At 51.4% G+C, this 23,436-nt stretch overlaps 7 protein-coding genes across 7 annotated transcripts; 4 read left to right on the top strand and 3 right to left on the bottom strand.

Annotated features, from left to right (window-relative positions):
- Nucleotides 1-1,176: 1,176 nt before the first annotated feature.
- QC764_405675 (uncharacterized protein) lies at nucleotides 1,177-2,859 on the bottom strand. Its single transcript, XM_062946858.1, has 2 exons — nucleotides 2,101-2,859; nucleotides 1,177-2,033 (listed from the first exon to the last, which is right to left on the bottom strand). The coding sequence occupies exons 1-2, from the start codon at nucleotides 2,460-2,462 to the stop codon at nucleotides 1,229-1,231; spliced, it is 1,167 nt and encodes a 388-aa protein (XP_062800872.1). The 5' UTR covers nucleotides 2,463-2,859; the 3' UTR covers nucleotides 1,177-1,228.
- A 420-nt stretch (nucleotides 2,860-3,279) lies between these two features.
- On the top strand, nucleotides 3,280-3,735 carry QC764_405860 (uncharacterized protein; the record flags this gene model as incomplete). Its single annotated transcript, XM_062946879.1, has 1 exon — nucleotides 3,280-3,735. The coding sequence occupies one exon, from the start codon at nucleotides 3,280-3,282 to the stop codon at nucleotides 3,733-3,735; it is 456 nt and encodes a 151-aa protein (XP_062800871.1).
- A 5,431-nt stretch (nucleotides 3,736-9,166) lies between these two features.
- QC764_405840 (uncharacterized protein) lies at nucleotides 9,167-11,224 on the top strand (the record flags this gene model as incomplete). The annotated part of the gene is made up of 2 exons (XM_062946878.1): nucleotides 9,167-9,376; nucleotides 10,400-11,224. The coding sequence occupies 2 exons, from the start codon at nucleotides 9,167-9,169 to the stop codon at nucleotides 11,222-11,224; spliced, it is 1,035 nt and encodes a 344-aa protein (XP_062800870.1).
- Nucleotides 11,225-13,290: 2,066 nt separating this feature from the next.
- On the bottom strand, nucleotides 13,291-17,821 carry QC764_405830 (uncharacterized protein). Its single transcript, XM_062946877.1, has 3 exons — nucleotides 16,734-17,821; nucleotides 15,245-16,254; nucleotides 13,291-15,182 (listed from the first exon to the last, which is right to left on the bottom strand). Exons 1-3 carry the CDS (start codon nucleotides 17,149-17,151, stop codon nucleotides 13,533-13,535), a joined length of 3,078 nt encoding a protein of 1,025 aa, XP_062800869.1. The 5' UTR covers nucleotides 17,152-17,821; the 3' UTR covers nucleotides 13,291-13,532.
- A 48-nt stretch (nucleotides 17,822-17,869) lies between these two features.
- On the top strand, nucleotides 17,870-20,551 carry TIM17 (translocase of the inner membrane). Its single transcript, XM_062946876.1, has 5 exons — nucleotides 17,870-18,251; nucleotides 18,309-18,361; nucleotides 18,419-18,619; nucleotides 18,673-18,825; nucleotides 18,887-20,551. The coding sequence occupies exons 1-5, from the start codon at nucleotides 18,236-18,238 to the stop codon at nucleotides 18,926-18,928; spliced, it is 465 nt and encodes a 154-aa protein (XP_062800868.1). The 5' UTR covers nucleotides 17,870-18,235; the 3' UTR covers nucleotides 18,929-20,551.
- On the bottom strand, nucleotides 19,190-20,593 carry QC764_405810 (uncharacterized protein; the record flags this gene model as incomplete). Its single annotated transcript, XM_062946875.1, has 1 exon — nucleotides 19,190-20,593. The coding sequence occupies one exon, from the start codon at nucleotides 20,591-20,593 to the stop codon at nucleotides 19,190-19,192; it is 1,404 nt and encodes a 467-aa protein (XP_062800867.1).
- Nucleotides 20,594-20,869: 276 nt separating this feature from the next.
- Nucleotides 20,870-23,374, top strand: QC764_405800 (uncharacterized protein). Its single transcript, XM_062946874.1, has 4 exons — nucleotides 20,870-21,254; nucleotides 21,924-22,543; nucleotides 22,595-23,021; nucleotides 23,086-23,374. Exons 1-4 carry the CDS (start codon nucleotides 21,146-21,148, stop codon nucleotides 23,289-23,291), a joined length of 1,362 nt encoding a protein of 453 aa, XP_062800866.1. The 5' UTR covers nucleotides 20,870-21,145; the 3' UTR covers nucleotides 23,292-23,374.
- The last annotated feature ends 62 nt before the right edge of the window (nucleotides 23,375-23,436 follow it).

The raw sequence follows: 23,436 nt of genomic DNA, 5'->3' as shown, positions 1-23,436 counted from the left end.
ATATAAGCTGTTTTAGGTAAGGAATATATACTACTATACTAAGACCGTTAGCTATGAGGAGTATAATGACGTAATATCCAGTGGCTGCGTTTACTATATATAGCCCGGTAAATAGTACTCGATAGGGAGCGCTATCGTGATTAACCGTAGTATATCGAAGTGATTTTCTCGTCTTACCGTGGCGGGGCTCTACTAAAGACGAACCTTCCTCCGACTATAATGTCACTGTAATGAGATAAATCTAGCAGAATAACAGCCGGGATCCAGAGACCGATATATTACCCCTCTTCTACCCGCACAGAACGAAGTAGTTCTAACACTATCTGGATAATATCGTGCTTTAGATAGATCCACTGATCTCAACGTTTTCTGTAAACTTCTCTATCTAAACGTTCTTAAACGATGTCTTTAAGGTTGATTATACTCGCGTTTCATTTATTCGTAAACGGTCCCTTAATAGCCTTTACCTCCTCAAGAGTCTTCACAGGCTCGCTTATCTTTTCTTCAGAAAGCCCGATCGAGTTTTTAGAAAGAAAAACGCCCAGGTGGACCAGCAGTACGGTAAGGAAAGACCCTAGAAAAGCAAAAAAAATATATATATATATTTATATTTGGGGTTAGATATCACTAGATCAGAAGCGGCAGGATGGTTACGAACAATTGATGCGTCCGGGCAAATAGCTCGTATAGCCTGCGGAGCTATGGGAGGGAGAGAATTATCAGAGCAGACAGGCAGAGTGCGATGTTGTATTAAATTGGTGGGCTTTTCTGGGATGGCGGGGACTGGGGTTAATAGGTTGGTATCTTTATCCGCAGCATCGGCCTCTTGACTTTGGCTGGCTGCACAGGTACAACGTAACGCACCAGGTAACAATAGCACGTACATAGGTAGGTATGGCGCATGCAATGGCGTTGATGCCACTGTTCCCTCACAGATATTATCACTTCACGACCTTAACAAAGCAGTGCTAATAGGTACCTTAGACACAAGTGGCGTCAGGTGGGCACAATTAAAAAAGCCAAGGTTATCAAGGACTACCTTTACTGTGTGTAGCCAGCAAGGCTCAGAGACGTGTAGATGATGGTTCAGATTGTAATCTCATACCGCAGATAGTCAGACATTATATTACCTTCGTTCAATACCAGTCATAGGGCTATTCACAAGAGAGACTCACGTGGAAAGAAAATATACCTACGTTGTGTAGTTCTTTGTAGATGAAGGATGTAGTTATTCTAGTCTGCCCGTGGTTGGAACATTATGTCCTTCAGACATAGACTTGGCGCCGACATCGCGCCGGTCGAGCTCAGAGTCCAGCTCATACGCTACTGACGGTCTGCTATCAGTTCCCGCTCTACCGGTTGGCACCACCGCCCTAAACGAACCATCAGAAGCATCAGCATTGCGCAGTGTTATTGGACTGGCAGGTAATTCGGGACTGCCAGCTGTGGACAGCTCTACGACAGCACTTCCGGCTGCCAATTCTGATTGAGCTTTGCTCTCATCGTCGTTTCCAGTGTTCTCCGTAGTTTCGTACACAGTGCCAGACTTTTCTTTCTTTTTCCTGCACCAGAGCCAGATTACGAACACTATGAGGGATATCGCAACCGCAGCACCAACAGTAGCGCCCACCACTACCCCGGCGGTGTTGACCGAGGGAGAATTGCCGTTTGGTGTTCCGTTATTTGCTGCCGCGGGGAGGTCGATAGAGCGCCAGACGAGCTGGATGGCAGGCGCGCGGGTGAGAGCTGACGAAACCACCAAGGTTGGAGCCTGAGTGCTATTGTTAATCGCATCCATGTTTTGTCTCCCATAGACATTGGGAAGAGATTCCATCGTGATAGTTGCTTGTGCGGCAAGGCGCTCGGAGGTGATTGCCGACAGGGTAACTGTCCCGCCCACTCGTAACCTTTGTTCAAGGCTGTAGCCTCGAGGGTTGCAGGTCCAATAGGTAAAGGTCCCGTCTATCATGGTTGACGAGCAGTAAGGGAGGGCGTCAGTTGAGGACCAGACGCTGTAGCTAAAGGTAAATTCGCTATTTCGAGTCATCATGGTTAGCGGGTGAACCCAGGCTGGCGGAGTTTCTGGACCGTGAGACTCACGATGGACAGCAGAACGCAGCTGTTTCGTCTGTGGAAAGAGCTCGAAGGATGTTGATTGCTCGAACACTGTCGGTCATCCCATGGGTGATCTTTGTCGCCCTTTCCCATCCCATCGGACAGTAGAGACTGGGCGAGTAGAAGTCTCGCCGGACTGCTGTTGGCATGCTCGGCAGACATGACCTGATGCTGGGACAATCGCTTCCATAGGCATAGCCGATGGTGTCAAGAGTGGTGGTCGATGCATCGCTATTCCCAGATTCGACAAAGCCAAATCTGCAATTGTGTGATGGGGTGTAAACCGTCGTCAGTGGGCCGGTGAGCTGTCGACCAGTCGACTCTGACCTTGCTAGTAGTGTCATCATTGCCACCTCGAATGGTTGTAGTTGTCTGCCCTGTGACAAACATGTTGTCGGAGGAAGTAGAGAACTTTTGGGGAGATTTCCTGTCACTCGTAGTGTTTTCACCGAGCTGGACAAAGCTCGCGCCTTTGGTTGAGATTGTCACGGGTAAAGGCAGAGCTTCGTTCGCACTGCAGCCAGATAGCCTATCAAACAAACTGTGGATGTTGTACAGCTATCTGTCTGACGGGAATGAAGAAGCACAGCCGAATTCGTAAGCCCGTTTGCTTCACCAAGCCGACGAGTCGCTCACCAGTCTGCCGTTGACCAAGGGGAACAGCATGGGCCAAAAAATTGCTGTGGAAACCACACGAGGGCGGGAAAGCTGGCTGGGCCGGTGAACCGATGCCATGATGTAAAGCTGACCGGGAGTCGATGGTTTCTGCAGCAAAAGCAACGTACGTCTCGGGTCAATACTTGAAAACTGCAAACACAAGGCTCCCTGGCCTGTGCCCCGCGGTCATGATTGGAGCAAGTCCCGGCAAATCACGGGAACTCGTGCAATGGACGCGAGCAGGCCAGCCTGATGCCACCTTAGCTTCCAGGCAGCGACGCGCGATTCCCAACACAGACGCGCCATGTCTTGGTAAAGAGCCAAACCATTGTCAGCTCATCGCAGCTCGGGACAAATATCATGCCGTCTATCGATGATGTGAGCGTTGAATGATGGGTATAATAGTTGACATCTTTGCCAGCCTTCATCCCATCAATTGAACTCCCACACAGCATCCTTTAACAACTCACTTAACTTCCCTGAGCGACCAGAGTCCAACCGGTCACCATGTCCTCCGAAACCAGTGTCACCAACCCCCCTACCTTCTTTGTCAATCTCCCAACCATAAATCTCGAGAAAGCAACCGCCTTCTTCGTCGCTCTCAACTTCGACCACATCAAGCTTTGGTCCGATGACAAATCTTCCGCATTCCGCCTTCCCGGTGCCAACTCCCAAGTCTCTCTCATGATTCATGTCCATGAGCGTTTCAAAACATTCAACCGGCCTGGCACATCCGTTGTTGACGCTTTCAAGTCGACCGAGGCCCTTTTTTCTTTCATGGCGAAAGACAAAGCGAGTGTGGATGCGTTTATTGAGCAGGCGGTCAATGCAGGTGGCAAGGCAGATCCGTATGTGTTGAAGAATTATGGGCAGGATATGGGCATGTACAACCGCAGCTTTGAGGACTTGGATGGGCATATCTGGGAGGTTTGCTCTATGGTTGGGCTGTGTCCTGGAGCTTGATCTTGAAATGATGTTTCCTTGAGACCGGTTCAGCGTAGCCATGTCGAACAAATGTTATGGAAGATGACACCTTGTACGATGAAGGCTGAATGATGTCACCCGACGTGTGAAGTGTGACCCAAGTGACATGAGTATCGGTTTATGTATGGGTTTCACTGACAGATGAAGGGGAATTCATGATGCCGTCATCAGTAGTTGCTTAAGATGGACTTGCATGTGCGTGCTGCTTTCTGTCTCGCTTCTCATAACCCAGCACCCATTTGATTTATACTATCTCTTATACTAACAACCGCCTTGTTTGAAGTTAGCAGTCAACATCTCCACCGTGTTAATCTCACGGCCGAGAACCCCATTGAATCGCTTACGCATTGCAATCACAGCAATCGCAGAATGGATGCCAACCCGCTCCATCATAGTGCCCTTGACAACAGTTACTACACCACCGCCAGAATGCTCATCATGTGTAATTGGGTCCTCGACGAACCGAAATGGGTGTTATATGTACATTTCAACCGGCTGCATGGATCGGCAGTGTTTCCCGATACGCATGCCGGCATATCCCTTTTCGGCAGGCCTTTTCCATTCCCGAGGCTTGATCCGTCCAGATGGGTGGTCTACTGCATACAATGTGACCCGCGATGGTCAGTATTTCGATGTCCTTCACGATTTTGCCGACCTGTTAGAAAGTGACGAGACTGGCGCACTCTGCTGCTCGACGTAAGTTGTCTAGATAAGTCTCAGTAAATTTGGATGAGTCCAAACTGGGTGCCATACTGACTGAATTCGATACGCGGATACGGCCTTTATTCTGGAGAACCCTTCAACAGACACGCGATAGCATGTTTCCAGACAGTCACCACTGGGATGTTTACATGCGCCAGCTGTCCGTTCCAAGGTGTCATAGATGGAGCCCTTCCCTTGGTTACTGTTTCAGCAACAGAAAGTACATTGACAACAATCTTCGATGACAGCCGGCACACATAGAAACGCACCCTTATCTCTGCCTCCGTATCCCCTGTGATCCAGCTTGTGTGGAGAGACGTCGATTTGCCGCCATGCACCACCACTAGTTCCGAGGAGACCACGTTCACGGGTATTGAAACCGGTCAGAAATCTGAAGAGTCTTTGCCCAGCATCCTTTCCACTCAGTCATTCTCTTCAGAGTCGCTATCGAAAGAGAGCTTATCCAGTGCAACTGCAAGCCATGACTTGACAAGCGTTGATTTAACCTCTTCTGAATTGCCTCGGTCTTATTAGATTTCGTCTGGTTGGCCTTCTTCGCTTCTTCAGACACGACTTCATCTGAGACAACCTCTCCTAACGCACTTCTTTCGACAGAACTGCCTCTGATACAACTTCGCTTGACGCAACTTCTTCCGAGTCGTCACCATCCGAAGCTGATTCATCCACTCTTTCAAGCACGTTGATCTTCACACAAGACACTACCCTATCGACATTTACCATGGCCACCACCACGCCTCCCGAAGCCCATCGCCCTGACCGTTGGACCTGCAGTCGGAGGCACCTTTGTTCTCGTCGCCTTGTTCAGCTTCTGCTTCTACTCCTACATACGACCCCGAACACAACGCACAAGGGAGACCAGCAACGGGAATCCTCCCGGAGACAACAACTCTCCTTATGGCCAAAAGCCCGAGCTTGATACTGCGAATTCAGGTTCTCTGGCAGAAGGCACCACCAAGAAGGAACTGGACGGCGATCGTTTGCCTCCCGAATTGACGGACTTTAGCCCACCCACGGAGCTTAACAGCATTGGGTCTCCTGCCGAGATGACAAGGCAGACGAGACCAACAGAACCTCGGGTTCGCATCCCGACGGGAATGAGATACGAGTTGGAGACATCACCGGTGTCACCTGCGGGTAGACCGGTCTAGAATGAGGAAGGGGGCGTACTAGGTATGATGGAACAATGGATAAAGCACAATGAATTCTGAGACTGGAGCCTTAATGGAGGAATGCGAGAAGAGTGAAAGATGGAAACGTATGGTGTTAGTGACTGTGGCCATATTGCCATGGCAACTTTAAGGGACTCCCCAGATGGCCCCACTTGAGTCAGGGGTTAGCTTCAGTCTGCCATTAATGTCTCTGATGCCCAAATTTCCTGTTGTGGCCATCCTGTTATATGACATCCGTGTTTTCAACCTTGCCCAGAATGTGCTCCATACGCTTCTCTTCAGCAAAATACCTCTCAGATCATTTTGTATATCCCCTATGCCCCACCTTTACTTTCACCACACTGCATACTTCGTACTCTCTCTCCTCCCCAGAGATAAAATCGAATCGGGGCTGGTACGCTGTTGAGTGCCTGATACACGGGAGTTGGGGTTGAGGTGTGCGTGCCACCGGCATTGACTCGTTGCTGATGGGCTCGAGGCATAGCATTCCCTGCAGTGATGAGCTTGATCAAGTAAGCCTTGAGAGGATTCGGTATTCAGCTGAGGTAATGCAGAATTATCTCATAGTGTCAGAACCACAGTTGAGCTCTAACTCCTGATAGGCAGCTAGGAACTATTGCCACCTGCTCGAAGCACTAGACTTATGGAGGCTATTTGGGGTTTTTCTTCCTTATATAGTTCTAACTCCTGATGTGGGTCCATGGAGCAGCCTTCGAATTCTCAGTCAGCCATTGAGCCACAGGGCTATAGCTACTGGTAACCTTATCCCTATTGCCCGAACCCTCCTCCGTAAAAACCATGGCAGCCTTTTTCTTCCCATCAGAGAGCATGGTCTTCTCTATCTTGATGTCTATCGTCGGTCCAGTGTTGCTTGTGAAACATGCCGAAAATCCTGACCATACTCCAATGCCAGCAAGGTCATGACTTTGACTCGAGGGATTCATCTTGTAACTCTAGATTGCGGTTAGCCTAGCGTATAACTTGCATCAAACCAAAACAAGTAAAAACAGCGAGGCCTTACTTTTACCAAGTAGCAACTCTGAGTAATCCTGTGGGATTGGGCGTGGTTTGCAGTTGCAAAGGTTTCAAGGTGATAGGGAAGGTATGTGGTTAAGACGTTGTTTAAGCAATTGTTCATATGGCATGAAGGCAGTGTTGCTCGATCCTGGAGAAGGGCTGGTCCCTTTATACACAGTTCAACTAAGCCCAGGTACCTACCTAGCCATGGCATGCTCTTGAGCTCGGTGAGATGTTAGGATCATGCAACACCTCACACAAGGCCCAGCGTTAATACGCAGTCTTTGTCGCCAGGTGCACCCAGAAGCGGCAGGCTAGGTGCACCAGCAGTGAGCGAATGCGAGGTGTTCCAGCAAAACCAGGAATATTCCGATTGGTGAGGACCTTGAATTACCTAACCTCATTGAGCCTGGGGACCCGAGTCCGAGGGGTCCAATCCCGTACCTCGGAATGGGAACTGTCCAATCCAATTGGGAGAAAGTAAACACGATGATGAATACTCGAGTCCGAGGTGGTGGCCTGTATGAGTGCTGTGCTTGCTTTGCTATTTGCAGCCACAATGCAAAGTCTGATCTCCGGCATACTGACTCAGCGTTTAGGGAGGGTGATGAAGCTGATCAGGGGGTCGGGTAGCAAAGCAACAATCCGCATACAGGTCAGACAATGGAAAGACTTCAGATAAGAGTCTGCTTGGCGGGTGCGAGGTGGAGTTGGGGGTACGAAAAGCTTTCCATTCCCGCGCTCAGTGAAATCTTCTATCATAGCTAATTTTGCCAAGGGCTACAAGGTCTCTCCGAGTCTCTGGATACTTCTCGGAGCTTACGCCCCCCCTTTAACTTCAACAGTCGGGATATAAGTCTTACACACCTGCAAGAAAGCCGCCATCGTTTGCAACAAACTCAGCACGGTCGTGATGAGCAACATAAGGACCGCAACCCAAAAGGTGTACCATTGCACCCCGTTCCGACGATCATACCACCACTGCTGGAGAGAGCTCGGCGTAGTATCATCATAGGTCTGTTTTAGGATCACTAGCTGTCTCTCTAGAAGTGGAACCGTTCGATCTGACGGTCGTGGGCTTGGAAGGTGCCACAAATAGAGAGGCGAGGGTCGATTCCAGTTGGGTGTTGTCCTGACTGCTTGTGGGCAAGGCGAAGCTTCCGCAGCCACGACGAGTTCCGGCTGAACCGGCCCCTCCGCGTGGTTAACGTGAACTCGAACTGTTGGAAAAGGAGCGCAATGGTGGACAGTGTTTCATGCACGAGGTCTGCCGGGTATAGAGGTGCCGAGAATGGCCTGTATGTGAGTGTAAGCTACAGTTCATGTTTCAGAAGCAGAATAACGCTGCAATCTTGTAGTCAAGGGGGCGAGAAGCAATCTACCAGAACCCATGTTCAAGGTTGCCATGGGTGCTGCGTTTGTCGTATCCAGCCCACATGCTCTGCTATCTACCTACGGATGGGGTGAAGAAGACTGGAAGGCATACTGTAGGTGGCACTCTAGGAACGAGGCATGATAAAATATCAACAGCGTTGAATCATCATCAGTCAACAGCAGATGGTCAGCAAGGTTGTCAGTAAAGCTGATATTGATCCCTCAGACCTTGTTGATGCTCCAAGCATTGTGCATCTTCGGCAGTCTGATTCGTTCGTAACTGAGTTTGAGTGACTCCTTGAAGAAGTCACTCACAAAGTCCCTGATTTTTCCCTGCTCCCATCGGAGAAATCTGCGGGTCATGGGTTGTTTATTCGGAACGCCGATCTTCATCATAGTGAGGAGACGGACTGCCAGGTCAATGTACCTGTCACATTCTTCGTCAGATGCACTCGATATTGTGGACTTCAGCAGAGTCTCAATTGCTCTCGGATCTTGCCGTCGTGCAGATGCTGAACAAGTCGAAATGTGTTCTCGGGATCACGTATCCCTCTGTTGGTTGTGGGACTGTGTCCCGATAAGAGGCGCCATTGATACCGATAGTATTGTCCGTACACTTCGTGGAACAGCACAGCCGAGCGTCCTCCATTGAAAGGTTTCTGGGTGTCCTCGATGGCACGAAAACGCCGTCCATATGGCGCAGATAATACTTCTCAAGGGACGCCATTTCTCCTGAGGTTGTAAGATGTAAACTGGGGAAAAGCTTTTAGTGTTCTATTCAGGGCAAAGTATGTTTGTAATCTCGGCTAAGACGAGGTGTTGTTCCTTTTGAATTCGGTGTGGTCAATAATCTCCTTGAAGCACATGCAGGTTAGTCGGCATGCTCCCCAGCCAATTAGACACCTCACCTTATGCATTAGCACGACCCTGAAACGAAGCCCTCAGCCACTCTGCAGATTAGAGGCTGGCTTTTGGGTAGCAATTGTGCGACAGCCAAAAGTGAAATCCATTCCAGCGCAGCCTGAAGTTCACGATGTATGTCACGGTGCTCTTTTATGTCCCCGCTCATTCTTGCCCGCGCGTCAGTCCTACAGCATGATCAACTCCAATTGAACGTCCTCAAAACCATGTCTTTCCTGAGTCCTAAACGGCTCAAGCGCAAAAAGTGGGAAAGTCCTGAGCTGTCATGTGAGGAGATCATTGACACGCCCCGGGTTGGCTTGCTCAAGAAGGCATGGGGGTCAAGCGGCCCAGCCCAGGAACGATTCGACGTCCATATCCTTCCTGACATCGAAGATGTTTTGAGGAATGTCGATCCTGGCTATGCCGACATATTCGTACGGCTCTACATGACATGATAGGTACACGACAAGAGACCGCGAAGCCTATCATTATGGTCTGTTGCACAAATGCCGCGACACGGTCTCTCGTTGAGGACTCTATTCGCAGCAGTTCTGTGTCTGAAAAATATCCCCAGTTTGGAATTGTTGCCAGCACACTGCCTTTAGAGCAAACATGTACCAGCCCGTACTCTTGCAGGAGGGTCATCAGGTGTTGAAACTCAACCCAACCAGGAAGCAGAGGGAGCTTCGGGCTTTGAAAGAACCACCTTTGCGGTAGGAAAGCAGAATATCCCCGCGACGAACCCACCAAAAGGTACATAGCTGATTGGAAGACGGATTCACATTAAATACAGGGCCTCCGACCCTCTACCGTTCCGTTGCGTCACTGGTGGTGCAATTATCAGAATCGATGATCTCCACTACCAAATCACCGTTACTCACATTAAGAAACTCAAGAGGACAACCTCCACATTACATCTGCTCAGGAGCCTCTCCCTCCAGGTCTCGAGGATTGTAGTTTCGACGGTATGAGCGACAGTGACGACAATGATGAAGATCTCATGGAATCAGAAACAGAATTGGATCCAGCTCTTACCCGCGCAAGCGTTACACCTGTGGTCGAGTCACAGCCCTGGGCGGAATCCCCGAGTATCAATAGCGTCGGTTCCACAGTAGGAACTCCCACGGAGAGGCCGGCCCGAAGTTGGCCACGACAAACGGCGAAAACGGTTTGGCAATTGGATTCCATACCAAGAAAGAATGTATTGCCTTCTGATCTCATACATCCAGACCGGCGTCTCGATTGTGCGTTGAATGCCCTCGACAACAACGAGATGATGCACTCTTTGGCAAACACCATATCATACCCCCAAGATACCGGGATACGCAAAGTCATGGTCCACAATGTGGCTGGAGTGGGAAAGCGCATGAATAAAGTCATGGCCATCAACAGCTCGAGATGGAATTGGCGGTACGTTGGCGACAGGAGCGCTGTATCAAGGGGACTGTGCAATCAAGAAGGCGCAAAAGCTCTACCCGATCAATCTCGACACTCCAGTCGAAGGTGGCGATAGCGGCTCGGTTGTGATTGACACAGTATCAGGCAGCTTGTATGGCCACATCGTCAGAGGTTGCCCGGGATCTAGGGTCGCCTACATCATTGCGGCAACAGAGGTTTTCGACCATCTTCGCCAGGAGCACGGTGCTGACATACATCTTTGTGGCTCCCCCTCGACCAAGTTATCAGCCGATCTAACCCAGTTAGCCGTGGAGAGCCGGCGACTCGAGCTGGAAAGATGGCAGCACTACGCAAAACTGGCCCAGACCATTGATGTCAAACCCAGCTCTTCCAGCACGGCCTCTGATGATCTGTGGAGTCCACAGTTTATGGCGGAGAACGCAGAAGATGAAAATTCATTGAAGAAATGGCCCGAAACCTCCTCAACCACCATGTCTGGCTATATAGAAGGTCGCTTGAGCCCATTGCTAGAAAGTAACGATGGTGATTCTCTTCACGCTTGGTCGGCGAATAGAGCAACAACGTTATCCTCGGCCGGATCTCGCTCTACAGCAACCACATGGTCTACAGCGTCGAGCAGTACGGGAGTTACAGCTGTACAAATGGAGCTCATCGCTGAAGATCGCGACATTGAGATGTCAGGACTCTTTCTTGATAATCCCAACGAGGGCAACAAAAAGACGCCACTACTCCTCCCCAGAACTTCGACAACGAAGGGAGACGAAAGAGATGAAAGCAAAGGTCCTCTGGGGGTCATACGCAATGAAGCAACGCAAAATCTGGCTGGCCAAAAAGCGGCCAGTGATGACCAGGGTGGGTCGTAACATGAACTCCTGTTTCAAAACAAGCTCTGCCCAGGTCTGGACCAGAACGCATCTCGGGAGGATCTGGAAAGCTATGAGCTGTGGGATGAGAACTAGCTAAATTGGTACGGTTTGAGTAACCTTATTAGGGCGATGAGCTGTGGTGAACGGGGACGGGGCTTCGCCCTACCTAAGGGAACTCATCTTGTCATTCACTCTGATGACTGTGAAATACATATATAAACCTAGCGAGTGACCCAAACCACCAAGACAGGCCCCCGGTCAACGTGCCTCCCTACCTACCATTTGTCCTCCCCACCTTTGGCCCCAGGCGAATCATCGCCTAAAGCCTGTCCCACTCCAGCGATCAGTTTCTAGCATGATGTAGCCGAAACTCCCAGTCAATGTCTCTGACGAGGTTCCCTTCTCGGGTTCAGAATACACCACCAGCCATGCTCCCTACAAGTCCCACAAGGGGCCCCCTCGCCATCACATACACGCATCCTCCTATTCCAACGCACCGCCAAAGTCAGCACAACTCAGTCCATCCAGCCTCTAGGACGGGAATACTCACGCGCAAGATAGGCAAGTCCACTTTACCTTGCTTCGTCTCCAGAGAACCATCCACTCACCACCCCCTTTAACCCCGTCCAATACCCCGTCAACCCCTACGTCACATTTCCTTGCACTGGTGCAGCATCAACATCCAGTTGGCAGGGATTCCTAGTCGTCGGAACACACTCCCTATCATATTCCCTACAGCGCCCACAAGGCGGTCCCTCAAGATCACATTTAATCATGCTCTTACTGTAAACCAGCACCAAAGTCAGAACCACATCTCCTATCCAGAACACTTACTACACCACGGGGATGTACTCGCCGACAAGCCACACAACGCCGCTTCCGCATCACTGATATAGGCTGCACCATCTCCTCCTCTGTCCCGCCCCGTCCAAGTTCCTGAGAAACCTCAGACATAGCCATATTGTCATATAAAGAATCAGGCACCCCCCCAAGGCCAGAAGAGTGTTCAACAGTATAAGTAGCATCATCCAAAGGCTGCTCAGGCTTCTCGACGGCCATCAAAACATCATCTGCAGGTTCGACGGAATCCCCGATATAAGACTCAGAGATATCAAGCACCGGCGGATCCTCCGTGATATCCGCATGGGTTTCAGAGCCAGGACTGTAAAGTAGTAGCGTGCAAGAAGAAGCAACTGACGCCTGGGAATTGTTTCTCTGGCTTCGGCTTGAGTGCGGTTGGGGATATCCTTCCCATGTTCCACCGTCGGTAACAGGTGCTTGCCACATCTCAACTTCTGTCCAGGTTTCAAGAAAGACAAGATCTAGTGTGATGAAATGCTAGAAATAAGTATCGACCATCTTGAGAGGAAGAATGTGCGGGGTTCGCCGATGTAGGCGGTTGGATGTTGCCTAATGGGTTGGTTGACATTCAAAGTGCTTGGTTGTGTTGGTCCGAGCTTCTCCTGATCCTTCGGGGACGGCACTGTCTATTATATATAAACGACCCAAAGCAAAAGCGTTTTTTTAGCGAGGATTTCATCCAATATTCATTACTATTGATGTTATATAAGAAATAATACCCTTTTCTATTTATTATAAGTAACATATTTCTGTGACGAACTCCGATCGAGAACCTCTGAAAGGGATACTCAGTTGCAGGTGCTTCTAGACAATTGGTTCAGTGCAGCTAAACAGTGCACAACAATAGCTTATCTCAATCACAATAGTCTGATACCAAAGAATGTGACTTGTATTGCATACTGCGAAACTATCTACCAGCTATCTAGTTCCTCTGTATATATAGACCCGTGGATCACCTTTCCTTCCTGTGGCTCCCTACGCTCATTGTGAGCTCATCGCTCCACTTCCAATTGGTCAGTAATGATTCGTGGGTTAGCTCTTCATCCAGGATTGCGACAATCATTTATAATATTACGAAAAGGATTATTGAGGTAAAACAGAACAGTTCACGATTTTATATTAATTAGATTTAAATATAAAAAAAATTCAATGGAAGATCTACAATTATCTTACCTTCCATATAAAAGTAGCGGTGTGGAGAATTGAATTAAATCCTTAGTAAAGGACGCTTTGGCTATTCGTCGTTTTAACTATAATAGACAGCGAATCTTACACGTGCCTTCTTGGACAAATATCTGTCTTACGGGTTCAGTATTGTGCAAACAAATATCCTATTCGCTGATGACGCTACTCTAACCCAAAAACTCAAAAACTACTGAAAACTCCAAGCTCTCCCATCTCACCAACGCCATTTTGATCTGCCCATTCCACTGCCACAAGCATCCTACAACTTGCGGAACACGGTGCTAAAGATCTCTCTACTCTTCTGTAAATTCACCACCCTCAACCTCTCGTTATCCAAATGTGCCGCGTCACTCGCTTGACCACAGGGCAAATGAGCCGCCGGAGCGTCAAACTCCTTCTCCAAGAACCGAATCGGTGGGATAGAACCACCCTCACGAATATACAGAGGCTTCCGTGTCTTTGGCGCAGTTTCGTCGTTGGTTCCATTGGGTGGCAACGCGACAGAGACACCGTTGTTGCTGTCCTCGGACGCCGTTGGCCCCCAGGCCCTCATGACTGCCTCTTCCAGGGTCCGGAAGATGTAGTTTCCAGGCACACCCAGCCATGGCTCGGCCTTGTTGTCAATCCTGATGGTGAGGGTATTGTCGCTCTCGAATTGCTCGTACTCTTCCCTGAGGAATGACTTGAGGTTCTTGATCACCTCGTCCACCTCCTGGCCGGGGACCAGTCTGATACTGACATTGGCCGTGGCGTGGCTGCTGATCAAGCTGCCGTCTGGTCCAGATACGTTATATCTGTGGATTGTCAGGTTGGGCTCGCGCCATCTCGCCATGAGACTGCGCTTGAGAGCTTCAATGGGGCCGTTTGCTGGATTCCGTCGGATGAGGATGTTGGCAATGTCATCATACCGAAGGTCCTCCTCCTTGGTCAGGGGAAGAATGCCGTCGTAGAAACCTGGAATGTTGACGTGGTTCTTGCGGTCCTTGAGTTTGCTGACAAGCAGCGTTAAATCGGTAAGCGGCTCCGACAACATATTGCTGCCATCAACACCAGAGTGGAGATCAGGGTGCTTGGAGTCAATGCAGACGGTAGCATGAAGTACACCACGAAGGCCATATGTCAGGCAGGGAACCTCGTCGTCTAACCAGTAACTGTTTGCCAAAAGGACGTAGTCGATATGCCCGATGAGTTCCTTGTTGTCATGGATGGCTTCAGCAAATCCTCGCGAACCGGATTCTTCCTCACCCTCGATGACGAAGATGATGTCCGAGTCGAGAGCCTTCTCTTGCAGCAGGTCCGAGACGGCATACAGGGCAGCAATAATGGGTCCCTTGTTGTCGCTCACACCGCGTCCATAGAGATAGCCATCTCGTCCAGACAATTTGAACGGATCAGTCTGCCAGTTGTCCCCCTTCATATCCGCAGGGACAACATCGTAGTGACCGTAGAACAGAATCCTCTTGCGCTTTTCCGCTGGTTCCAGCTTGCCGCTGAACTTGGCGTACACCACGGGGTTGTGCAAGGAGCCGGTGCTGAGCATTTCCACTTGAGCGCCCAGTCGCTTGAACAGAGACCCGAGGAAGGTGGCACCTTTGCGGCAGTCCTCGGTGAATTCAGGCCGGGACGAGACAGTCTTGTAAGAGATGAACTCCCGCAGCGATTGGATCATCATATCCTCAGCTGGCCCTGTGCCGTCCTCGGTCTGGGATGGCATGCCGTTAACACGCCAAACACGGACCGTGTTGTCATTGGCACCAGTGAGGAATAGCTGATCGCTGTTGTGAACGACTGTGGCAGAAGACAGGATCTTGGCGTCGTGAGCCTTCCATCGACTCAGGCACTGGTACTTTTGACTAATGTTCTGCGCCGCACCGTTGGTGTCTCTACCATAATGAACTGTGCTGTGTTTCTGTTGGTCGTGTCAGTAAGTGATAGCTTTAGCGTCGTTTTGGGCGCCCATGAAGGTCTTACCGAGGCAGAACCACCAGTTCCTCCACTCCAGAGAAGCCCAAAGCTCATCTTGAGAACATTGACGTTCCCGTCATGGGCCTTGATGACCCTCAACTTCTGCTTCGTGTCCAGATCCCATAGCTCGATGATACCGCCCAGCTTGCCGGCGTACAAGAAGGACCCATCAATGGCAAGAGACATGACGGACTCGCTATCATCCTCTCCGAGAACCATCAATTCCTCAATGTCGCCTGTAACAACATTACCGTCCTCGTAGTCCGGCCCGGTATCACACAACTTCCACAGCTTGATGGTGCCGTCGCCTCCACCCGATATCAAGACCTCTTCATCCGAATCGACCAGAACCGTTGGGCCCTTGGCCACCAGCATGCAGAACACCCAGCCGTAATGCGCATACTGTCGAATTGCACCCGAGTCAATCTCTAGCACTTGTTCGGCCTTGGGTATTAAGGCGTAAAATTCCTCGGTCCGTCGAGGTGTTGATGTCCCGCCAACCGCGCGCGAGTCAAAGAATCTATGTTGTCGTCGATCGGGATGGTGGGCCGATTCGTGGGAGGACTTTCGCTCTGGGTCCTTCAGGCTGATCCACTGGATGTCCTGTGTTTGTGTGCCAACATATACGATTTCTCGTTGTGGCGAATATGCGACACTGAACACATCACCGACATCGTATGTGCTGTAGATCTCGTAGAGACGTGTAAACGTTCGGGGGCACCAGACATTGATGATGGGCTCGCAGGCTGTCGAGAACAGGTACTTGAAGTCGTCAGCTAACAGCAGGCAGAGCACGCTGCGCTTGTGGGCTTGTATTGTCTGCACTGGCTGGAAGGTGCCTAGCGACCATACGGCAATCTCCCCTTTGCTGGTGCCGGCGAAAATGTACTTGTCGGATACGGCCAGGGCGAGGACCGAGCCATCGTGTCTGAGCTCTTGGAGCTGATCGGGAGCGGCATCAGGGCAACTATCGTCGAGCTCACGGCTTTGGAGCGAAGCCATTGTCGCGGTTAGATCTGAGAGATTGGGTAGAGATTGTCAGCATGAGCGCAATTCAATCAATAATTCAGCCGTGCAATCCCAACAGAAGGCTGAAGTGTATTTCTTCCAAAAGACGGACGTTGACTTTTATTTGGACATGGAAAGTTGCTCTGACGACATTTCCGGGGAAAACACTGTCATGGCCGGTGGACGGGGACAGCCCCGCGCTAGCAACAGCCTAGAACAGCTTTCACAAGGATGCCCTGCCCCACGTCTCAGGGTCAACTCCACCACCAAGACCCGCAGATCCGGGCTTCCCAGATTCCATGACAGGATTAAAACGCCCCAAAGAGAAGGGACGGATGCACCCCACGGTGGGACGATCGAAAATGTGGCCAGCGGGCTGGTAAGGTACCTTTACGGGGCAGGCAGAAGGGGTGTGGGGGTTTGCGGGGGACAAGGCCAGGCCAGCGGTTGAAACGGTTGAACAGGCAGAGTAGACATCAGAACTCACCGGTGGTGCCAGCGTGGGATGCCATGGATGCCATAGCCAGCGGCGTGGCAAGAGATGCAGCCGCGGCCCTAGCTTTGTTGATCTTGATGCATCCTTTGCAACCTCCATCATCTTCGTCGTGGCCGTCGTGGCATCGCCAGGGATCGAACGTCTCCCGAAGGACGGGCACGCCGAGAGCCATATCGCTGGGGTTCACCTTCACAGATGTCGAACTGCTGTTGCTCCTCCCATACAAACGCCAAACAAAGTTCTGGGGGACAGGTCTAACGAGGCCGTTGTCGGTGGCCTCTGTCTTTTGTACAGACTCTCCTTGCTGAGACAGAGGTCCGGGCTCTCCGAGTTCGTCCATGTTACACCGTGTCTTCAGATTGTTGCTGGGCCGGGCGGATGACGCGAGATCAGGGTCGAAGTGCACCATTCCTGACGGCTCTCATAAACCACCGCGAACAGGTCGAAAGAAGAAGGACGGAGGCATCTCACCGCTCTTGCGGGAGATATGTCGATAGGCAAAGATATGCAGGAGAAGGTTGGGAGCAGTGGTGGCATGAGGTTGAGGGACAGCCCCTATTCATATACCCAATGGGAAGGTCGTCCCGGGCCGGCAAGAAGCATCAAACGCCACGACGCGTGCTTCTCGACAAAGCAAATGCCATTCCCCGATTGTGGTGCGAGATTTACGAGGCCCGGCGATGGGACACATGGCTCAAAACGTGTTAGCCCCCTGACTTTCTTTTGTTTCTCTCGCCCAGGGGTGAGGGTGAGACCACACCGCATGTCCCTACTGCATCTATCCTCTCCAAGATCGACCTTGGGGGACGAACCACGACGCCGCCAATGATGTGGGATTGTCTCGGCAGCACAGCGTGGTCACGAGGTCACCCGTTTGCCAACTGTATCTATGTACAGTGTACAGCACACATCACAGCTGAACCTGACTTGAGAAACTCCGGCTTCATGAGATCTTCCCCGTCTCGTGCCGTGCCGATAGCATCATCACATCTGCCCCTGCACTAGCCTAGAGAGTGACACCGGAAAGCTAGCTGTTTCTTGTCAGCGGGGTTATGTGCCTTCCTCTGTGACTCTCACCAATTGCCCACTGTCCGATGTGCTCAAGGTCCCCTGCCCCACCGGCAACTCTTATCGAAACCAGGTTCTTATCCGTCGCCGATAACGGCGGGGCGGCTCTCGCACTGTCTTGGCGCTACCTTTGGTGGAGGAACTGGTCTGTGCACGGCACAATCCCTGTAATTTTTTTGGCTTCTGAGATCATCAAGCCGAAGTTTGCAGAATCGAGAGATTTGGACGATAACGACGCCTCTGGCAACCCACCATCGACGACCGCCGCAAACACACCGTGACCCCTCCATCGCCTTTTCTTAGATTCCTTCTCCGGATAACAATCACCCAATTTCCCTCCCTGCGATAACCAAGTGTCGGTGCTGAGTCGAGTCCTGCGCGCCGCCTTCCTTTACACCGAGTAATCCCAAACATCACACATCAAAATGGATCACACAAGAGGTGAGTACCCTTTGCCTACTGCAAACGATCGACATAGATTCTAATATCGGTTTCTAGATCCCTGCCCATGGGTCATTCTCAACGATTTCGGCGGTGCCTTCGCCATGGGTGTATGTCTCCCGCACGACAGTCCCTCGACCCCTCCATACAACTAACATCCTCTTTAGGCTATCGGTGGTACGATCTGGCACGGCATCAAGGGTTTCAGAAACAGTCCCTATGGCGAGAGACGAGTGGGCGCCATCACAGCTATCAAGATGCGCGCGCCAGTATTGGGTGGTAACTTTGGTGTCTGGGGTGGTCTCTTCTCTACATACGACTGCGCCGTGAAGGGCGTCAGAAAGAAGGAGGATCCATGGAACGCCATCGTACGTTTTTTACGGAATCTTGAAATTGGTAGCAGACCGCTAACACAGTCCAGATTGCCGGTTTCTTCACAGGTGGCTCGCTCGCCATCCGTGGCGGCTATAAGGCGGCGAGAAACGGTGCCATTGCTTGCGCTGTCCTTCTTGCTGTCATTGAAGGTGTTGGTATTGGTTTTCAGAAGATGATGGCGGGTTCCACAAAGCTCGAAGTATGTTGTCTGAAACTGCTTTTGTTCAGCGCAGTGCATGCTAACAGTGGTGTTCATCCAGGCCCCACAACCACCACCTTCCAACGAAATGAACCTCGCATAGAATGTATCAATAAATCTCATACTGGTCTACCAACACCTCTCAACTCTTTCTCCGGCCTCTTCTGCTGAGCTGGACGTGTATTTTCGTACGCATATATGACGGTCAGGATCTTGGGTGGCGGCGTTCCCTTGTAACATAGAATCGGTTGGTAACGTCTCGATGTGGAGGGGGGCATGGCCGTGATGCCGAAAACGGTGGAGACAATCATCTGAATAATATTTCATTACTGTTTATACCATGCTCACGTTTGTCCAAGATCTTCTAAAATGCTATAGGTTCGCTCCTCTTGCTGGCTCTCCTTAGATCCATCCCGAAAACATCCTCGGACTCATAGCCAGCCGGCGTCGATCCGTCTGGCTGCCACACCCGGAAATGCGCGTGGCTGCGCCTATCAACCCATGCTCGAAACATGCCACCGCAGTTAAAGTCCTGAAGGACGTCACAGCGAGCATTGAGCAACATCCCGTTGTCGTCTCGAGCCTCCGCGATCTCGATACCAATGATGCCCCCTGCGCCCTCACCCGTCAAACCCCACCGATCCCCTGCACTCTTTTCCAGCTCTCCCCCTGGTCCTGCCACTTTCGAGACCGCCTCCTTTGACGAGACACCCCCGAAGCGAGCCATCGCCCCCACGGTCCTCGCAGCAGCAGTACGAAGAAACGAATCCCCGTTCCCGGTCCCCGAAACCGCCATCGCCCGCGTAGTCACCACATTTGGGGTCTTGAACGCAGGATTGTAGCTGAACGGGCTAGGCAGGCAATCCGCCATGAGACCTTTCAGTGCATCAGATATCACCACCACTGGGCCGGGCCGACATCTTAACTCTGCGTGACCAGAAGGGTCCCCTTCTTCAGCCCATTCTTCTGCCCAGAATCCAGCCCCGACGGAGGGGGTGTCGCCTATTCGACCGGTCAACTTGTTGGTTAGGCCGCCTGTGCTGGTTGCGACGGTGATGATGCCTTGCTCGTCTAGGGTCACGGCGCCGACGGTGCCTTGGGGGAGATATTCTTCTTTGCTGTAGGTGGCGAGGCTCTTTCCAGGGTTTTGCCTTTCGCGTTCCAGGGCGCGGGTGTGCTCGTCCCAGCGGGTTTGGGTGTAGAAGTAGGATTGGGGGACAATGGCGAGGTTGTATTGCTTTGCTAGTTGTTCTGCTGCTGGACCGTGGATGAGGGTGTGGCCTTGGGCGTTGGGGACGTCGAGCATGTTTGCGGAGGGTGATTGGGAATGGCGGCCGAGGAGGTCATCTTCTCCATGTTGGAGGATTGCTTTTGCTAGGAGGATGGGATTGCGGATGTGGCGGAGGCCGGTGACGCCTACGCCGCGTTTGGGGTAGGAACCTGGGTGCGAGACCATTATGGAGGCTTCGAGCTCGTTGTAGCCGTCGCGGGTAAAGACGGCGCCGTGGCCGGCGTTGAAGAGGGGGTTGTCTTCTAGTAGGGCGACGGCGTAGGTTGCTGTGGAGAGGGAGGAAGGGAGGGTGTTGGTGGAGGGTTCAGGAGTGACCATGTAGTGATGGGTCTTGCCGATGATGGTGAGGAGTGATTCACGATATTGACTGTAGCGGTCTGGTGGGAGTGTTTCGGGGGTGATGTTGCCGGCTCCGCCGTGGATGATAATTTGGGGCTTGAAGCGGGCTGGGGAGGGAGGGATGGGTTTGTATTCCATTTTGGCCGTCATTGTTTCTGACCCAGGTATCAATTCACGTATAGAAAATCACAGGCTTCCTCACCGGGTGAGATAATGGCACCAGCTGCTCATGCAAAGGCGGAATGTCCCTGGATGCAAGAGGCCTACCGATAAGGAGATGCCGCTGGCGTTATCGCTAACCAATCAGCGCTTGACTGGCAGTGGCGAGGATCAGATGCCGCCGCTAGGATCTTGGCGGTTTTTGCATGTTAAACAGACACAATTTTGATGTTTAACGGCAGCCACCGATTGGAGAAGAGTGTTACACAACACGGGAATGTGTCGAGGCGGATAATAGTCAAAATATCTCTTCAACATTTCTTCATGGTTACATGGCGCCTTCGACCACTCGGCCATTTCACTTCTTGGCAGATACCTCTGTACCACCTCGAATCCCTCTGGCTGTCAACCCATCTTCGGACAAAGGATCAACACATCCAAAAGAGCGAGGCCTGATGGTATCTCGACTCGAGAAATCCGCAATCACAAGTCTTTTCCCTACCTGAGTGAGCCCGGTCAAACAGTCACAAAATGCCACATCTCGCTAGAAAGTTGCTGCGAAAAGTGCAACAGTTACGTCATCGCCATGATGAGGCTCGCGATGCTTCCCACCACGACCAACTAAGAAACCGATGGCAAGGTGGGTGCGCTCCTGCTTCTGACTTATCTTCCTCAAGATCAGTCCGAGTTGCTATCAAGCTCCCTGTTGTTCCTGTCGGCGGCTGTGGTGCCGTCATCAAGGCATGCGGCTCACGGTCTTTCAGGGGGTCACGAAGACGCACCGTGGAACATGGACCCCCGGTTTCCTTCAAGAAAGAATAGGAATCACTTGCTGTTTGCCTGTTGGTTGATAACGGGGACTTTCCTTCATCTGGCTTCCACTGGCATCTCGCTTTTTGCATTTTCTTCTGGTAACTCCACTGATACCCCGAGCCTCCCTTCGGGACTTAGCCTTCTTGGCCCGCATAGCGTTCTCTGAGATTCAGGGGTGACCAGTCGAGGTGGCAGGCACAACTTTGCAACACGAGCCCGCTGTGACGGTGCCTTGCACTGGAGGCTGGGAGGGCTTTGTCGTTCATCTGATTGTCGGTTGGCATTGGATTTAACATGCCCGTTCATTCCAGCTGGTAACTCTCTCCCTTGACACATTTTTTTCTTTTGGTCTGTTTACTTTAGCCATCGCCTAGTGGTGCCAGCATTCTCTTCTTCTTCTCTATCGTTCTTTTTTAAGGCTTCCATGTCATAGCTACAGCCATGACTGGTTCGAGGATGCACCGGCTAACCGCCGTCATCATCTCTGGCCTGATAGGATCATACGCCTGTCCAGAACCACAGAACGCGACTACGACGACGACATCCCCTGAAGTGGTAGTGGCAATAGTCAGCCCGACAAATTCCACGTTATCAACCACCACCACCCAACCGGTCACATCGCTCGCGGAAGCAGTCACAACTACCACTGCGCTCGGCAACACCGCCACCGCAACACTCCCCAACAAAGTCGTAATAGACAATACCCTCCCGTCGGGCACCAACCCCCTAGCCAACAACATCGAAAACGTCACCTGGCTAGGCTACCAAATAGCCAACAATTCGTGCTCTCACCGCGACTTGGGGTTTGCGGGCAAGTTGGGAGGGAAATGGTACTCCATCTTTGGGGACACGTTATGGGCTGCCCCAGGGGTGACAGACATGTTTCTTGACCCGCCCGGCTTTCACGGCATGGTTCGGGATTCTATTTCTTTGCTCACGGACGACCCACTGACGGTGGTGGACCTCCATCTCAACAACGACGAGCCGGTGCCACATCAATTGCAGTTTGTGCCTTTTAATGAGGAGTGGGGGGAGACGAACCAGTATGGGTTTGGGGGGACGAGTTTGTGTGAGGTTGATGAGGAGACGGGGATGGGGGTGCTCTATTACCTGGTGGTAAGTTTCCAGTGCTCTTGTGAGGGATCGTATTGTGCTGATGGAAGACAGAATGGGAATGAATCCCTCGATTTAATCGGTGCTGGCGTGGCGCAAGTTGAGCTCATCGACGAGGTCCCTACCGTTACACACCGGTACGGCAGTCAAGGTTGGTGGTGGGACTCGAAGAAATATGCCAGATATGGTGATCAGATTGCGTATCGGGATGAGAATTCGGAGTATATCTATATTTGGGGTGGGCCACCGGATTATATCAAGGATTGGAGTACCATCAACTACCACTACCTTGCTAGGGTGAAGGCGAAGAAGGCGTTTGATCTGGGGGCGTATGAGTACTATTGGGGAAAGCAGAAGGGGTGGAGGAAGCAGGTGCTGGATCGATTTGATACTGAGACGTCGGTTATGTGGGGGAGTGGACAGGGACAGGTGCATTGGAGTGAGTATTGGGGGTGTTATTTGCTGGTGCATTTGGGGATTGGTGAGTCTACCTGAAGGATGCTTGAGATTGGGTGACGGACGGCTGACTGTGCTTGGTGTTGTAGCTGGTGGGGCGGTGTTTATCCGGACGGCGGACAACTTGGAAGGGCCTTGGACGCCGGATGTGCAGATTTTCCAGGCGATGCCTATTGATGATGGGTTGGTGTACGCCGGGGTGGCACACCCGTATTTGGATGAGACGGGGAAGACACTGGTGGTGTCTTATACGAACAACAACCATATCGAAGTTCTGAGGGTGGAGTTTGCATGATATTACACTGGACAAAAGAGTCTACAACACATTATTACTTTTCAGTACCTAATCCAGGCAAGGGGAACTCCGTCAGACCGCCCACCGCTGTATGTGCACATTCATTCAACGGGTGTAGCAAGTACATATAGCATTTCACGTTTTT

Source organism: Podospora pseudoanserina, chromosome 4, assembly GCF_035222485.1.
Source record: "Podospora pseudoanserina strain CBS 124.78 chromosome 4, whole genome shotgun sequence".
NCBI lineage: Eukaryota > Fungi > Ascomycota > Sordariomycetes > Sordariales > Podosporaceae > Podospora > Podospora pseudoanserina.
Note: the sequence above shows the minus strand (reverse complement) of the source record. Positions and strands in the feature narration are given on the sequence as shown.

Excerpts from the sequence above, each read along its gene's own strand:
- TIM17 (XM_062946876.1), top strand. Across the intron at positions 18,620-18,672 it reads AGGATCCATGGAACGCCATC|ATTGCCGGTTTCTTCACAGG; the intron begins GTACGTTTTTTA and ends AACACAGTCCAG. Across the intron at positions 18,826-18,886 it reads CGGGTTCCACAAAGCTCGAA|GCCCCACAACCACCACCTTC; the intron begins GTATGTTGTCTG and ends GTGTTCATCCAG.
- QC764_405830 (XM_062946877.1), bottom strand. The coding sequence starts at position 17,151 with ATGGTGCACTTCGACCCTGATCTCGCGTCATCCGCCCGGCCCAGCAAC. Across the intron at positions 16,255-16,733 it reads ATCCCACGCTGGCACCACCG|ATCTAACCGCGACAATGGCT; the intron begins GTGAGTTCTGAT and ends CCAATCTCTCAG. Across the intron at positions 15,183-15,244 it reads GAACTGGTGGTTCTGCCTCG|AAACACAGCACAGTTCATTA; the intron begins GTAAGACCTTCA and ends CACGACCAACAG.
- QC764_405675 (XM_062946858.1), bottom strand. The coding sequence starts at position 2,462 with ATGATGACACTACTAGCAAGGTCAGAGTCGACTGGTCGACAGCTCACC. Across the intron at positions 2,034-2,100 it reads GCTGCGTTCTGCTGTCCATC|CGAATTTACCTTTAGCTACA; the intron begins GTGAGTCTCACG and ends GACTCGAAATAG.
- QC764_405800 (XM_062946874.1), top strand. The coding sequence starts at position 21,146 with ATGCCACATCTCGCTAGAAAGTTGCTGCGAAAAGTGCAACAGTTACGT. Across the intron at positions 22,544-22,594 it reads GGGTGCTCTATTACCTGGTG|AATGGGAATGAATCCCTCGA; the intron begins GTAAGTTTCCAG and ends GATGGAAGACAG. Across the intron at positions 23,022-23,085 it reads GCTGGTGCATTTGGGGATTG|CTGGTGGGGCGGTGTTTATC; the intron begins GTGAGTCTACCT and ends TTGGTGTTGTAG.